The 18,128-nt window shown below is 39.4% G+C and overlaps 1 protein-coding gene and 1 long non-coding RNA gene across 2 annotated transcripts in view; one reads left to right on the top strand and one right to left on the bottom strand.

Annotated features, from left to right (window-relative positions):
* Window positions 1-18,128, top strand: part of ADAMTS19 (ADAM metallopeptidase with thrombospondin type 1 motif 19) — a 205,152-nt gene that overhangs the window by 118,748 nt on the left and 68,276 nt on the right. The window contains exons 10-11 of the mRNA XM_075178766.1: window positions 2,422-2,572; window positions 10,688-10,789. Of these exons, the coding sequence (XP_075034867.1) occupies window positions 2,422-2,572; window positions 10,688-10,789 (253 nt within the window). The remainder of the gene's footprint in view (window positions 1-2,421; window positions 2,573-10,687; window positions 10,790-18,128) is intronic.
* LOC142097156 (uncharacterized) overlaps window positions 1-18,128 on the bottom strand; it is a 73,793-nt gene that overhangs the window by 5,887 nt on the left and 49,778 nt on the right. The window contains exon 2 of the long non-coding RNA XR_012678138.1: window positions 14,584-14,703. This is a non-coding gene — a long non-coding RNA (uncharacterized LOC142097156). The remainder of the gene's footprint in view (window positions 1-14,583; window positions 14,704-18,128) is intronic.

Raw genomic sequence — 18,128 nt, 5'->3', positions numbered from 1 at the left:
ATCTATGCTTTTATTGATTTTAAGTGGCATATTTTAAAACTGAATTCTTTCTGTCTATACAGTATTACATATAGGCTATGATATCCCCTGGCCCCATTGAGCCAGGCCACATGCTGAGCGGTACCTACAAGTCTATTTAAGTGTCACAAGCAAACAGTGCTATGTCCTGAAAGCTGCTAAAAGTGGCAGGCTTATCTCCTCACACTGGGATGTAAAAACCTCCAAACACCATTACATCAGACGCTGCTTCTTTAACTGTTACACTAGCTTATCAATGGATTCATTTGATACAACCTATTTACCCTGCAGTTATGAATTATCCCTTGTAAATAAATGCAAGCTCTCTAATTTACACCTAGGGGTTAGTTTGTGTTTATACTACCTATTGAAGGGAAGTACTAGCTAGGGAAATACATGATCAAATACAATGGATGTCTGTGATCTGCATATCTAAAGCTGGTCTCTGCACCTAACTCAATTACATGTTCTTGACCTCATTTGGTCACACCTTTATCTGAATTGACCATCAGGTTAATTTAGATATTCATGCAAAGATTTATTTGGGTCCTGACATCCAATATTCTATTTCAGCATATCAGATCTATGCTTTATCCTGACAAGATTATATATATCATGGTGTGATGCGGCACTGTAAAACATGACATTTATAAATATCAATCTGCACAAAAGCGTTAAATCATAAAAAGAGTATCAGATATTAACAATACTAACATAGCAAATCAGGTGTATATAAAATAGTCTAATAGTATAATAATGGTTCTTAATATGTTATTCAAACATACTATAAATTGTGATTTTTGTGCACTGGTATAAGGAAATATAGATTTTATTTATTTGTTTTGCTATTGAAGATATATTGAAAGCCGTTACGGTTGTCAATGCAATTATATACAATCTAAAACCAAACCATACCCCTGTATGATGTATTTCTAGTAACAAAAGTCCACACCTGTTTTGCTTTCAGTAAACTTTCTCAAGACTTGATAGTTTTTATCTGGTTTGGTTGTTTAAAAAAAACAACCTCCAATAATTGTGTGTGGGTGGAGTTCAATGAGTTAAAATTTAAATGCTGACCTGTTTCAGAAAGGCCAAGTGGATGTAAATACCCCCTTCACCATAAATTTCCCATGTGCCCATGTGTTTCCCATAAGTTTATAGAGCAAAGTCCTTGACACTGACTTGGCCCGATGAGCCATTATATTACATAACAAAGTGGTATAAGATATTATAGGCAGCAGGGATAATAATGGATCCAGAGAATGTAGCATACAAGGTAAATGTAACATCAGTTTTGTTCTAATTTATTGAACTCTACTCAAAAAACTTTTTTAGATGTGGCTAGGTAAATCATTTAAATTATATAGAACAAGGACATGTATTGAGGACATACTTGCCAACTCTCCCTGAATGTCAGGGAGACTCCCTGAAATAGGGATGATCTCCCTCACTCCCTGAAGAGTCTGGCATTCTCCCTGATGCTGAGCCAGTACAAGGCGTGCTTGGCTTCGCCATCTGTGCCATGATGACACAGTTCACAAATTGTGTCCTATGTCCATGTATTGATGCCTATGGAGGTGGCCATTTTCATGGAGGCCAAGATTTAATCAAAGACTGACAGGTAGGACAACATAAATTCAGTAATGGAGACAGAAATGTAAAAGACACTTCAGTCTCTAGAGATTCATTATCTGCTTTTCTTTAACGCATAGTTGCCTACTCTCCCAGAATGTCCGGGAGACTCCCACATTTCTGGGAGACCTCCCAGGCTCCCGGGAGAGATGGGCAACCTCCCGGTTCTCACCTCCGCAATAGAGGGGGCGAGTTGGGGGGACGGGGCTTAATAACGCAAATATTGTGTCATGTTAGCCCCATCCCCTACTGTAATTGGTCAAAATTGTGACAGTCGTTTAGGGGGCGGGTTCAAAATGATGCGATTCGTCAAGGCCTGCACCCGCACGCTCACCTCCCCCACGGTCTCCCTGGTGCCAATGAGGAAAAGTTGGCAATTATGATTGAGGTTCATATACATCATGCAGAACAGAAAAGTGGTATTTAGCTGTTGGTCATTTAAAAGTGGTGAACATTGTCAGAGATAATACTATCAAGACAATCTTAACACTTGAGAGCATCCTTGGAAATTTTGGACAGTTGTCTAATATGTGGATGGCTGTAGGGATTGTGAAAATCCACAGTATTCAATGACATGATTATTCAAACATTTTAGGACTGGCATTGAACAGTAAACACAATCTTGGTACCAAGTGCAAAACCTGAATAAAGTTATAATAGGGTTTGTTTTTTTTTTCAATTTATATTGTTACTGTAAAATGCATGTTTATTGCAGTTTAGTCATAACCACCTCTCTTTTTTGTTCCACATTTTCAAACTCTATGTTGCCAGGTCAAAAGCCAGTAATTGTTTGCTACAGACAAATCCCCAAAGCATCAGCTCTGTGATTATTCCCTCCAAACTGCCAGGCATGACGTATACAGCAGACGAACAATGTCAGATTCTGTTTGGACCCACAGCTTCATTTTGTCAAGAAATGCAGGTACAGTACATAATAAAATGTCTGTAAAGCTTTTCTATAAAACATATGCTCAACTAATAATTTACTCCAGGGAAGATAAATCCACTATGAAATTAGCTTGTCTTTTTATTGCGTTGATGTCATGTAGGTTATTCTTTAAGCAAAAACAGACTGACATTCGAGGATTATTAAAAGCAGTATCTAAATGAGAATATCAAGATATTTTATTTGCTATGAACACAAAGGCAAAACATAATAGAATCCTCAAATATAAAATATTTTACCATCTTTGAGAGATTACACCACCCTCCTTCTCCCATTTTACTACATTGGTGGGTGTATTGAATGGTCAGATGGCACAAAACTCTGCAATGACTGGTGACTAGAGAACAGATCTGACTATTGCATCACATGTCAGCGCATACTTTTTTCTTTACATATGTGGGAATATTAATGTACACTTTATTTTCAGATACTGGTTACACCAACAGGGATTTTTATAAGCATCTCTCTCTATTACTTGTAATGTGGTTCAATTTTGTTGGGACATTAGACTTGCAGTGACAAATCGTGAACTTTAGCCTAAAAAGGATCACACTTATTACAGAGGAACACTGCACAGTATGTTCCATAGCTTGGGTTCACAATAATAAATGCTACTGTACAATGTTTCAGAATTGCTTTCCATGTAGGATGATTCATCCAGTTCTGGTCCCCTGCGTTTCATGGAAATTGTGAGATGCCAGAAATTAACATCAGAAATTAAGACAGATTGCCAGGACAGTGTTAGATCACTGCTGAGATGAAATTCTCATATAAAACACAGACTCATATCACAATTAATTGCCTTCTAAACATCATTTAGCATGTTTTTGGGCTTTTGTATGTGCCTAGTTGTGAACTCTACGTGACCTCTTGGAAAATATCCCTCATCCATTGTGAATGCTTTTCCTTGTACTATCTGTGCATGTGATAGTTAAAACTGCTATTTATCCTGAATGCACAAGGGGCGTCTAACTACTCTGCACACCCAAGGAAAACCCTCCTAAGTGAAGAGACGCTTTTGAAAACTGAGTCTTGAGGGTTGAAGGCCCTTTAACATTTTGCAATGGGGCCCAGTCCTATTTAATTTAGTGTCTGATAAAATGTGGTAACTAAAAAAATTTGACTCTGTCACTTTGGTAATATAATATTTAATTAAACAATACACGTGTGTCAAGCTGTCATTGCACATAAAAGAAGTCCTCAGTGCCTGATTCATCTTTGGACGCTGTATCATGAAATTGGTCTATGTATACTGAGAAACGGACTTTACGCCATTGAATGCAATTGTATGCCCAGACGCAAATGACACATCTGCTATGACTTGAATGGTGGTACGGGGTCGGGAAAGGACGGACGCTCGTAGTCAATTTACAGTAAGGGCGTGCTGAGGACTTTTTTTTCAATGTGTTCTGAAGGGGCTTTATATTGCACGTATGCATGTGTATATCCTGCAGCCTGTTCTGTCTGCATACAGTAAATAACGTATAGCAAGAGCGTACTCATACCCATATTCAACCATTTGGTTGGAGGATAGTATTTGCACAGACATGTCATATTCATTCTCAGCTGGTCTGTACTCAGAGTGAGGTACGTAGATCCAGGATAGGATATAAGCCACAAATAATTCTTTGCCATGCTTGTATATGACATCCAGGTGCTATCGCTGTAACTTGAGCATCATTCTTTGTATGCTGCAGAAGCATTATGCAGAGGCTTCCTCAGTATGGTGATGAGTGGTTAAACAGTGACAGGACGCTCATAGAACTTTTGACAAGCAAAGGCTAACGCCAAAACTTTATTCTCAATCTGTGCATAGCGTGATTCAGTCTAGTCAGTGCTCTGGGGGAGAAGGCTATGGGCCTGTTATTTTGAACAGCACCCAATCCCTGTTGTAAGGCTTCTGCAGAGATAACCACCGGTAAATGCCACATTAAAATACAGAAGTACTGGAGTGCTTCTTAACATGTGTTTTAATTATGTAACTGCAGCCTGCTGTGGCTCCTGTCAGCACCATTCTTGATCTTGGTGTAGAAGCTGTCTTAGTGGTTTAGTTTTCTCACTGTAGTTAGGAAGAAATTTCGAGACAGGTAGTTTGTCATTCCCAGAAACTGCTGAAGACTGAGTATGTCCTCATGGAATGACATTTCCTGCATGGCCTCCGTTTTTTTCAGGGGCTGGCTTGACCCCATTATCAGTGAGGAGGTGACTCACATATGGATCGTCCGACACCCAGAACTTTCCATTGTCAGGGTTGAGCTGTAAGTCTATGACAAGAATCCTTTCCAAACCTGTCGGAGGCGCTCATCGTGTTCTTGCATGTTGCGACCCCAGATAAGGATGTCATTAACAATGATTTCACACGGGTAGCCGACAAATAGCTATTTCATGCATCGTTGGAAAACTTGACCGCTGGGGTCAGGCCATAAGGCATACGCAAAGAAGCATATTGTCCAGCAGGTGTAATTATAATGGTGAGCCTGGACGACTCTTTGTCCAAAGGTATCAGCCAAAATCCGCATTTAGCATCCAGGTTGCTAAAGATTATTGTTTCAGTCATGTCAGCAATAACTTGTTCGACTGTTCTCAATAGGTGTCGAGGCCTCAGCAGTGATTTGTTTAGGTGCACGGGACCTGTACATAGTCTGACTGACCCCTCTTTTTCAACTGCAGCAACCATGACTGAGACCCACTGTGTTGCTTCCTCTACCGGGGTAAATATATTGAGCCATGTCATGCGGTGTAGTTCAACAAGCACTGTGTCCTTCATGGCAATGGGGATGCGCCGTGCACAGAATGTGGGGACAATTGACTCATCCAGTCGCAGGAGGTAATTGACAGGTAGTTTACCAATGGTATCACAGTAGAACAGATCTTTGAAATCCTTGAGCTCTGGATTTTCTGTATGTACCATATGGACTTTGGCTCCCAGGTGTATCAAGCCCAATGTAACGCTATGAGGCAGTCCTAGTAGTGGTCTGACATCACGATCAGTGATGTGAACCTGTAATGGCGCACACGTGAACTCTACTGTGGCCATACCCATAGGGGCGTATTCAATTGTTAGCGGTAACGCTGATAAATGAGCGCTCAAAAAATCTTACCGTTAATACGGTATTTACTCGCGGAATTTCAGCTCGCAGCCCCCTGAGCGGCGAGCTGAAATTTTGCGAGTAAACTACCGTATTAACGCTTTTCGAGCGCAATGTTACCGTATATACGGTAATATTTTTTGAGCGCTCGTTTATCAGCGTTACCGCTAACAATTGAATACGCCCCATAGTGTTAATGAATTCACCTCCATACGTCACAAGGTCTACGGAATCTGTCTGGTCAATTAGTGCCTGTGGTTTTGTTCTGTGCAGGAGTGTCCTTGAGATGATGCTGCGCTTGGCACCAGTGTCAATTTTTCTTTTCAGTATGTTTTCATTGTGTTTAACACAGCGACCAGATCAACACTCTCATGACATATCGCATTGACAGGTTCTGATACAGACTCGGTTTCCGCGTTATTAACTGTATGCGACTACCTTTCCCTAAGTGTTTCACGTGGAGCGCTAGTTACCATTGTGTATTTGGATCTGCAGTATTTTGCAAAGTGGTCCCATTTATTACAGGAGTTACAGCGTTTATTAAAGGCCGGGCATTTTTCCTGCTCATGTGGGTGTCCAGAAGAAACCAGAACTGAATAATCCAAAAAATCCTAGTATGCTTTTAAATTCTAATAACAAGACTTACACAGCACCTGGAAAAAGACCATAATGAAGACCATTTAGATGGGCACATGTGGCTGGGAAAAGTATATATCACATATCAACATAAGCTGTAATTCATGTTTATTAGATGCTCAAGTCAGTGTATAAAACCCAATCCATGGGAATCAATATTAAAAGTCAACTCCACAATAGCCCAATAGATACAATAGTGACTGCACAACAAATCATAATACAGTATAAATAGATATAGAAGGAATTCTAAATTCATACAATTAAAGGGTAGAAAAAGGGATATATTAACCCCTGAATCCTTCATATTACAGTCCCAATTTAAAATGTAGGGATCTGTTTACCAAGTGGCGAGGAGCCAAAATTAATAACACAGAAGAAATCAGAGATTACTCCAGCCTTAACCTAATTATCAGTGCTTAGATGCATTAGGCAATTTATTAAGCTCAGGGTGGCATTACTTTACTGTTACAATCAGATCAGCCAGCTGAAGCGTCTCCTGCTTCGTTGGATCCCTCAAAAGATGAACGTGTTATACTCATGCGTATAGCACTTTCTCCATTCACTGGCAGCATTAGGCTGGCTTTTAATAAATCACAGGGATAACAAGGTTATGTTGTAGTAAAACATGTTATAGAGTTTTTTGCAGTATCAAGAGCAGACAGGAAAAACTCTGAGGTAATGTAGGGATGAGTAATTAGCCACAATATAATGCAGAAATAATGCATTAGTATAAGAGTCTTTTGTTGTAATACAAATATAAACAATATCTCTGAAGAAATACTGGTGCAGGTTGACACAGTCTGAGGCAATGCAAGATTATAAACAATGTTTCTGAAGCAATGCTGGTAAAGATTTACACAGTGTCCAGTAATATCTGTGAAGCCAGACAAGCAAAGCTAGGAACCAGCAGACATGTATGATGCAATCCAGGTATCAGGATACAAATGAATGCAGAGCCAGGAACAACAAATGCAAGTTCAGGAACAAAGATAACACAGGTACAGGAACTGGGAAGCATGTCCAACGCTATCACTGGCAATGAGTGCATGACAGATGAGGGTTTACATAGTGGAGTCTTCCAATCAGCTCACAGAGGAAGACACAGCTGGAGTGCATTACAGATCTGAGTATCCACCAGGATGCAAGACAGATTTAACACTCTCGATGAAGAGGAAAAGGGCTTTGTGGAGGAGGGAGGTCTTTGCTGGAGCACCCATAGATCAGCCTTGGCATGGTAAATTGCAGCAGTATTTCATTATATATTGCTGTGATTTGCAGTGATGCACATTAATAGTTAACACACTGTGGTAATAAATAGACACCATCATATAGTATGTAGTGGCAATCAGAACATATGAACAAACAAAAAAGGTATAACACAACAGAGTCTCATGAGATTTTTGCTGGGTCAACTGCTCGACAGATATACCTCTTTTTTAACATTTAATTGTAAAAATGGACCTGTTTTATGTCTGTTTATACAATATTGTGATTTACTGGACTCAATTGTCCCATTTTGCTACTGTGTCTTTACATTTATTCCTGATTGTAATAGCTTTCAAATAAATATGAAATACATTTCATTTTGATGATATATACTTTTTCTCTAAGCTGTATGGTGTGCCCATTTAAAAGTCCTTCATTTGGACTTTACTTTGAGAACTATTGTGTGTTTTGTATTTTAAAGTCAAACAGAGAGAACCGTAAACTTTATGGTAATGCACAAAATGATGGTTGGATTCTGGGGTGTATCACAGAAACAAGGTCAAGACATATTACAAAGTTTGTTTCTGTATTTGAATCACCACCAAATCCAAACAAACTGTTTTCTTAATTCTGTGCTGATGACAGTGCTCTGGCACACTTTGCAGTACAGAACATTTATAAGCAGTAAGGGACATGCAAAGGACTATCACACTTTCCATAAGCTGAGCACACAGCTGGGATAGATAAAATGAGGAAAAGACAGATATCAAGAAACTTGTATGTTAGCACCGGGTGTAATATTGTAAATATACTTGTATGTGCTCTTAAAGAAAGGTTTATGGCTCCAGCATGAAAATGTTGTCAAAAATGGCCTATTATCTGAAATATCCAAATGCTTATGATTACTCTATGATACATACAAGATTATTTTCTACAGATGTGTTGACTTCAGTGTACAAAAGGTAACATCTGTTTTAATGTAATTTCTTAACGCAAACATTTTTTTTAAAGTGCTATCTTGGAACACCATTTGAAATAACACAGTCTGTTAAGTCCTCACAGGAATCAGATTTGTGCAGCTGAACAATAGAAAACGATGCAAAACTACATCACTGTGAAATAATTAAGAAGTATTTTAAATACGGGGAATATATCCTAATTTGCTTGCTGCTATATACATACATCATCATCATCAGCTATTTATATAGTGCTACTAATTCCGCAGCGCTGCACAGAGAACTCACTCACATTAGTTCCTGCCCCATTGGAGCTTACAGTCTAAATTCCCTAACATACACACAGACAAAGAGAGAGAGACTATGCTCAATTTGATAGCCGCCAATTAACCCACTAGTATTTTTTTTGGAACGTGGGAGAAAACCGGAGAATCTGGAGGAAACCCACACCAACACGGAGCGGAACATATAAACTCCACACAGATAAGGTCATGGTCGGGAATCGAACTCATGACCCCAGTGCTGTGAGGCAGAAGTGCTAACCACTAAGCCACCGTGCTGCCTATACATACCTCACAGCATTTAATTTTGTCCAATTGGGACAGAGGGCACAAACGCAGCCAAACTACGCCCTCCCCAACCACCCTTCCGTCTACTGAAATATCTCCTAAGGATTAGGAGCATATGCAGTGTGGTCATGTAACATAAAAAAAACAGTGTGGCCGTCTGCGATTAATATACAATAAAAATGGTTGGGAATATTTCTTAATTTTTACACCACTCTGATTGGCTGAAGCTATCAACCATTTACAATTAGAGGAGAGGGTTGAACTTACTACACATTCCCTGTTTGACATAGGACTGTCAGTGGTTTAGCAAATAACCCCTATTATACAGTAAATATTGAAGATTATACTTTTGCTACTACATGAGCCTCAAAGCATTTTGAAAGTCTTTGGGAAGCTAATACTACCACAATTCATAATGGTATAAGTATTACAAAAACAAGAAGAAGAAGAAGAATGTGCTCCATTTTACATACTTGATCAATCCAAATCACACTTGGGATTGCATCCAAGAGAGAAGTATTAGGACACTTTTCCAAATAGAACATATTATGTTTTTTAGTATACACATACAGCATTTTATACAGTATTCTAGCAGAATCAAAGTGATATCATTTTATGCATTTATAATAATCCCCGAACAGACCTCACTAGTTTTTTTTTTTGTTTTTTTTTAACAAAGTGCATATCTGCATGTATCCATGTCCTGGCTGCTAATAGGGGCTTAGTCTCTTGGATGAAACTTGCTTTGTTTATTGATTTTATGCAAGCAACATATGATTGACTTACTCCAGCTGTAGATATTGCACATGTCTTGGCTGTGCATTGTGGTAAAAATGTTAAGTAACTTCTTTACTATAGTATATAAAAAATCGAGGTCATTCAAGTGTCACTTAAGTTTATGTCTGAGAATGTCAAATACTGCACAAACTAGTAGAATGAGTAAACAAAATGAGTAAACAATATTAAACAAACTCCTGAAATGAGTGAACAATATGTGAATATTGGCACTAATTAGCTAAGCTTTTCGGAGTTTGATAAATAGGGAATTTTCGCAGTCCCCATAGAAAACTGTGGAGAGTAGGGAGCTGGCTCGTTGCAAGTGGTGGGAAATATCTTTGTATACTGCTTGATTGAAGCTTGCAACCATACATAGAGGGTTAAACTCGACATATACAGGGAGGATTATATCAGATTGGAGTTTGCAGAAAGTTGAGGCAAATTTACTTTAAAATAGTGATAATTTAACGATATACTTTTTTAGAATAAAAAAAAATGTTATGCAGTAGAGAGAAAAGGTGTGGCATATTTTTTTAAAGCATACAGAGATAAATTAGCTCCATTTTCTAGTTCCCTTCGGAATCCCTCCACAGTGTCTAATAACTTTATTATTATTATTATTATTATTGTTACTTGTTATTATTATGAATGTTGTTATGATCATGAGGGTGATGATAATTATTATTAGTAGTAGTAGCATCATCATTTATTTATAAGGTGTAACAGGCTACTTACAGAAAATTATTATTTAATTTATTATTAATATTATTTTTAATAATAATAATAATAATAACTCAAAGATTGTTTATCAACGATGAACCTTAAATATGTGCCTGACATTTTTAACATATTTTTTAGCATGTTATTTGTACAGGACTCTGGTGTAAGCTGGAGGGTGAGAAAGAGTGTAGAACAAGACTGGATCCCCCTATGGACGGCACAGAATGCGGCACAGAAAAGGTACATGCTCGTTTTAACTTCCTATTTACATATTAACATAAAGTAATAACAAGTCACAACACCGTTTTGAAAATGCAGTTTGCAATATATTAACATATTGATTTTCATGCTTGTGATGCATCCATTTAGTTATGAGATCAAAGGAAAATGTATCTACAATCCTGTTATAGTGTATCCTTGACACAAGTGTTAGTCTTGCAATACAGCCATAGGTGAGCTAAACATGTATGTTATTTTGTTTGTTTCTGGTATATTAGCTATATATACTAGCTATATGCGCTCCTTACTCATTATGCTGAGGGGGAAGTAGCTGCAGATTTGCGTCTAAGAAGTGTACTTGCTATGGCTGCTTTCCCCCAGTGTAATGATAATTGCATTATGCATACTATTCCAAGTCACAGTTATCTTATGATACGCTTGTCTTGGAATATAGAGTAAGATATAGGATGCAATTTACACTTCCATTTTAAGTGTACATTGCGTACAATTCTACATGAGCCTCTAAATGCATTTTTAATAACTAAATACAGTAATGTAAACATTTGCTACAGACAGTGGAGTAGCAAGATGGGAAGCAGAAGTATGCAGAGGTGCCCAGGGTCTTAGGTAATATGCTGGTTAAGGGCTGCTTGCTTCTTTTCCCTCCTTGCAACCTCAGAAGCCCCAGCACAACCTACTGAGCAATTATGTTTATTGTTATTTGTTATTCTTTATTTATATAGCCCCAATCAAATTACACAAAGCAAACACACAGATCCATTTTGTTAGAAGCCAAGTGACCTGTCAATATGTTTTTGAACTGTAGGGGGAAACCAGAGCATGGTGGCTTAGTGGTTAGCACTCACAGCACTAGGGTCATGTGTTCAATTCCCAACCATGGCCTTACCTGTGTGGAGTTTGTATGTTCTCCCCGTGTTGGTGTGGGTTGACTCCGGGTGCTCCGGGTTCCTCCCACACTACATAAACCTACTAGGAGATTCATTGACCGCTATCAAATTGACCTTAGTTTTTCTCTATGTGTGTGTTAGGGAATTTAGACTGTAAGCTCCAATGGGACAGGGACTGATGTGAGTGAGTTCTCTGTACAGTGCTGCAAAATTAGTAGTGCTACATAAATAGATGATGTTGATGATGAAAAGCATGACACCAGCAATGTGAGGCAGCAATGCTAACAACTGTGCCTCTGTGTGGCCCAGTCATATAACACCCCTTTTTCCTGCTCCTGTGTGTGTATACAGATTTGTGTCTCCTGTCTTTAAGTAAACTTTTTACCTTGTCGCCTTAGTTGCGCAGTGTCTCCACCTTAGTCTGTGTACCGTAGGATTTTCGTGGGGTAATCGTCTGGAAATGAGCAATACAAGTGGCAGGCAGACTAAGGAACACTCCGCCCCCCCCTACTTGGGACCACAGGCACACACAAATGAAAGAGTAATATACCAGGCTAGTCTTTAGAAGCCACACCAGCGCATTTTTTTAGTGAGGTGCGGACTCCCAAAGGTTTTTTGGAAGTTTTATATATCAAAAATATATCTCTTTGATTCAAACAATAGTTCAGGGTAATTTGAGTGCAGTAGACACTGTAAATAAACGGCAGTCTAAGTGCAAACGTTTCCAAGGTATCTTGAGAACAAGACTAGCTGATATCCAATGCACAATTTACACAGGCCCAAATAGTTCTATACCACTAAGAGGTACCTCTATCCCTCCTAATGAATGTTTTGCAATATCTCTCTAATCACAATAACTATCGCTAGCAATATATCTTAAGCACGATCAGTTGCTTTAACTTTGCTAACACATATCATACAAATGCAATATTAAACATATATATACATTTATGCAGTCCTTGTTAAAAGGCAGTGCAAACACTTCATAAAATATTCTTCAGGTCTCCCCACCTGTTCCTACCTGACTTGTAACAAAAAAACTCAGTCCAAGTAGATCAATAACAAGTTAACTTGGGTTAATTATCTCCACTGGTCTCCGGCATCTGTGTCCAAGATGGACCCTCGCTGCTCAGGTATCTGGTAAGCTCTCCCACTCTCCACTGTAAAGTATTCTTCATACTCTCAGGGTGTCTCTTTCTCTCCTTACTCCCTCTGTCGCTAAGACCTCTCAGACTCCCGTTACCCCCTCTCTGACAGACTGCTGAGGATTCCCTTTATGATATCTGTCTCTCGAGTGCCTCTCAGAATCTCCCAACTTCCGCCTCACACTCTCCTCCTCCCCACTGCATGCTGGGAGATGTAGTTCTCTGCCGGCAGGGGAGGTATCTAACGCGCATGTGCGGCCTGGGTCACCGGCGCTACAGTTATAAATAGCTATCTTTTTTTTAAATTTGTTTATTTTCTACAACGACAGGAACATAAAGTGAAAAAAAATCAATGGGTATTAGATATTGGACTTCTAAATAAAAATAACATTATTGCATATAATTTATATAGCTAGAAAATAGTTTTGTTGAAGGTGGAGCATCTTTCAGTAGGTGGCGGGTTCCACGTGCCACATGGCATCTGCTTGTATCATCAATCTGAAAAACATTACTTCAACCCTACTATCAAGTTTTAGACCGAAATTATTATAATTTTTTTTTTATTATAAATAGCTTTCTAAATTAAATAAGTAATAATACTGGACAGTCTACTATGTGAAATTAGAACTAGACAATCTATATTTAATAAGACATATCTAGTGCTTCCATAGACATATTAACAGGGAACTGGACCTAGACATGGAAAACAAGAGAAGATAGACAATGAGTAGAGACAATGAAGAACAAACAAGGGTGGAAGGAGACCAGCTATTTGCTGCTTATTTTTCATATAAAGTAATAGGTAAACTAATAGAAGTCACTTCTAATGTCCCTTTATAAATCATCTTTAAGGCAAGCTTACCCTGTGATATACTGTTTTTGTTTAAACCTCACAGGCTTTAAGCAGGTCAACAGTTTATTTTCTATGTATGGATTTATATCGTCACTGTCATCATTGGCCAGGCACACAATATTAAATTGTGTTCATAAGATTGCTTGAAGCTTAGACCTTTATCTTAATCATAACCCAGAAAACAGTTCAATGTGTCCATAAGCCATAGAGAAAAGATCTATATTCTTATAATTGGTGCATTTTAGTTGACTCTTAAATAGTTCTCTTCTGGTTTATATCCTTACCATTATGGTAATGCGGATTTGTAGTTTGGGGGGACAATTATTCTTTTATTATTGAATGCTGTCATGTGGTTTCTTTTATTAAACAATACCAAGTGCCTAATTTCTGACATTTCAGATTTATCACAGATCACTACTAAGATTAAGTGAAATATTTTTATGTACATTGTTTCCATGTGAAAAAAACCAAAATAATTAAGACAAGAAAGCAACATTAACTTCTATGTACATTACTACAAGACAATGAAATGCACAGGATTCAGGCCAGTGGAACAGTATATTTCTTTGCTTTCTGTCATAATGATGATGACATTTAGTATTATGATTATTATGTTATTTATTATGGTATTATTTACATTTGGAGAGAAGAAAATTTAGTTGGATAACTTTGCTGGTGGTGTTTGTGAATAGACATTGACAAGGACTTTAGCTTTGCATTAATTTATTATAAATGTGTGTGTGACATACTGTATACACGTGTATGTATTGTTTCACATTTTATTGTAATCTTTTCCTTTAGTTTTCATTTGTTTTTTGTTCTTGATGATATGCTTGCAGTCATATTTAAATGCCAGCAGCAGAATGAAAATTGGTCCTTTACAAAATGACACAAATAGGTTCTTCTCACCGTAAAGCACATGTTTCATGTTTGCTCCGCCCAGTCAAGTATACTTGTATGCGAAGGTGGAGCATCTTTCAGTAGGTGGCGTGTTCTGCATGCCACATGGCTACTGCTTGTGTCATCAATCTGAAAAACATTACTTCAAGTTTTAGACAGAAATTATTATAAAAAAAATAATTTTTGAATTTAATGGATTTGCATAAAAGTAACTACACAGGGAATGTTAGAGGACATGCCTAATGCATTTAAATGATTGTTTCAGAATTATAATACTCATATCAGTAATTAGGTTTAATCAGTGATTAAAAAACTTTGATTATTCTTTTCAGTGGCAGAATATACACATAAATAATTCAAGTCATTACTTACTGTTCCTTGGCTCAGTATATGCCATGGATTTTTTTTCTCTTTTATACTGTGTGTAAATTATTATTTTTGTCATTTGAGAAGCATAATTGAAAATTTGTGTATTTAACTAAATGTAAAATAATATGGCAAAGCCATGCGCTATGTTCTTTGCACAAAAGTATAAATATTTTTTGTGTGTTTTACATATTTCCTGGTGCATTAAAACTGTTACTTAAGGTATTTAATTGCAGCAATTAGTTACAACATAAGGGAAATGCATTCATGAATATTGGAAACTCTGTTTAGTGTCAGTCAACAGCTTTCAGTCTTTTACCAAAGTTTATTTTGTGGTATCAGAATTTATCGAGTTCAAAGTTTCCATTAATACCATCTGGGCATTTTTCCCACAAGAAATAGACAATTAAAATAGAGCACTTTGTAATAAGTCGTTGACAGCAAAATATATTTCAACCCATATGTAATTTTCTGTTTTACAGCAGAATGCAAAATACGTTTTAAGCCTGAGGTCTTCAATATTTCCAACATAATCTTATGCTCTGACATATAGGGGGGCATTTACTAAGCAGCAGTTTGCAAACCGCCAATCATCAGATGCGTTTTTCAGATTTATCATCTTGTGGTTTGTAGGGTGAAAATCCAAACCACATCCAATATGTGACGTTTTGCAAACCCCTAGACCCTGTGCGGTTCACGCCAAACCGTAAAACAGGATGGGAAACATTCAATGTTACCCATTATATTCTGTAGCAGCTCAGCCTATTTATCATCAGGCCTAGTTCTCAAGGGGGTGTCCTGAAACAGTTATCAGGCTCACACATCTAGAGAGCACCATCTCAATGCTGATTTGCACTGGGCCCCACCTGGTATCCCTATTGTTTGGTTATACTGTCCGAATATAATGCACCGACAGACCATGAGTATTCTCGCATGCTGGCCCATGTACATGGGAAAATACTAGCACTTGTAGTTCCAAAAGTGTGCACCATACGTGTTGCCCAGTCCTAATAACATTCAAGATTGCCCCCATCCTAATAATCTTCACTGTTGCCCCGAAATGATAATAATCAAGGTTGTCCGTGTAATAATGCTATTCAAGGTCGCCCTCATCCTAATAATATTCAATGTTGCTCTCATAAGAATAAAATAAATAATGTTTCCATTTTTTTTATGTGGTCCCATGAAAAATAATTATATGCCTCCCTGATAATTAATACTTACCTAAAATCTTCTTACTTTCCTCGTCCAATGTAATCCAATGGGAAGTTGGTAATCTATAAGGGTAAAAATAATCCTATATAATGATTGGACTGCTCCCTAGGAGCATGTGACATAAAAAGAAAGTAAGCTCCAGTGAGCCCCTGCTAGTTAATAGGCGAGCAGCCAATCAGGAGCAGTCTCATTCAATTGGGTATTAATATGCAAAAATTAGAAAAATGACAAATCAATGACATGTCACCCCTGCACTTCTGCCACCTGAGGCCCATGCTTAGGTGACCTTTAAGTCCATTAAAATAATTTTCTTATACATCCAAAATATTCAGTCTAGAAATGTGAAAAACAGGCTTTGCTTGATATTCCTTTGCAATAACACTAGGGTGGTCAGGGCCTGATCAACCACTAGGCTGACCAGGCTGCAACCTGGGGCGCTGGGTCCCGGGGGCGCGGTGCTGCGGGTATTTTTTTTTTTTTGTCATTTTTTTTTTTTTCCTCATTCCTTTTTTTTTTCCGGGATGGGGGAGGGGGGGGGTCACCGGGGGGGGGGGGGGGGTGGAGGGCTCGACGATCAAAAGCATTGGCGGTCAGTGGTTAGCAACACACAGCCAATCGCCAGGCTGCCTGTTGCTGTGCAGCAGACAGGAAGCAGGACGTCTTCACTTCCTATCTGCTGATCTGAGGAGAGGAGCGACGCTGGCACAACTACAGGTAAGTGAAGGGGGGAACTGCCCTGCATATCTATAGGGAGGGGGGGAACTGCCTTGCATATCTATAGGGAGTTGGGGGAACTGCCCTGCATATCTATAGGGAAGGGGGGGAACTGCCCTGCATATCTATAGGGAGGGGGGGAACTGCCCTGCATATCTATAGGGAGGGGGGGGAACTGCCCTACATATCTATAGGGAGGGGGGGAACTGCCCTGCATATCTATAGGGAGGGGGGGGGAACTGCCCTGCATATCTATAGGGAGGGGGGGGGGACTGCCCTGCATATCTATAGGGAGGGGGGGAACTGCCCTGCATATCTATAGGGAGGGGGAGGAACTGCCCTGCATATCTATAGGGAGAGGGGGAACTGTCCTGCATATCTACAGGGAGGGGGGGGGACTGCCCTGCATATCTATAGGGAGGGGGGGAACTGCCCTGCATATCTATAGGGAGGGGGGGGGGGGAACTGCCCTGCATATCTATAGGGAGGGGGGGAACTGCCCTGCATATCTATAGGGAGGGGGGGAAACTGCCCTGCATATCTATAGGGAGGGGGGGAACTGCCCTGCATATCTAAAGGGAGGGAGGAGGGAACTGCCCTGCATATCTATAGGGAGGGGGGGGAACTGCCCTGCATATCTATAGGGAGGGGGGGAACTGCCCTGCATATCTATAGGGAGGGGGGGAACTGCCCTGCATATCTATAGGGAGGGGGGGGAACTGCCCTACATATCTATAGGGAGGGGGGAACTGCCCTGCATATCTATAAGGAGGGGGAAAACTGCCCTGCATATCTATAGGGAGGGGGAGAACTGCCCTGCATATCTATAGGAAGGGGTGGGGAACTACCCTGCATATCTATAGGAAGGGGTGGGGAACTACCCTGCATATCTATAGGGAGGGGGGGAACTACACTGCATATCTATAGGGACGGGGGGGAACTACCCTGCATATCTATAGGGAGAAGGGGGACTACCCTGCATATCTATAGGGAGGGAGAGGGGGGACTGTCATGCATATGTATAGGGAGGGAGAGGGGGACTGTCATACAAATCTATAGGGTGGGAGGGGGGGGGGCTGCCATGAAAATCTATAGGGAGGGAGAGAGGTTGATATGTATGAAGGAGGGCAGAGGAGGGGGGCTGATATATGTGACTGGGGGAGTTTTGATGTGACGGGGGGGGATAGCTACAGAGTGGAGGTAAGGAAAATAGCTGCAAGGGGGATGGATGCAGGGTGGAAGGTAAAGAAAATGGCTGC

The sequence above is a fragment of the Mixophyes fleayi genome, chromosome 1 (genome assembly GCF_038048845.1).
Source record: "Mixophyes fleayi isolate aMixFle1 chromosome 1, aMixFle1.hap1, whole genome shotgun sequence".
Classification (NCBI taxonomy): domain Eukaryota; kingdom Metazoa; phylum Chordata; class Amphibia; order Anura; family Limnodynastidae; genus Mixophyes; species Mixophyes fleayi.
This window is presented reverse-complemented; position numbering and strand designations above follow the sequence as displayed.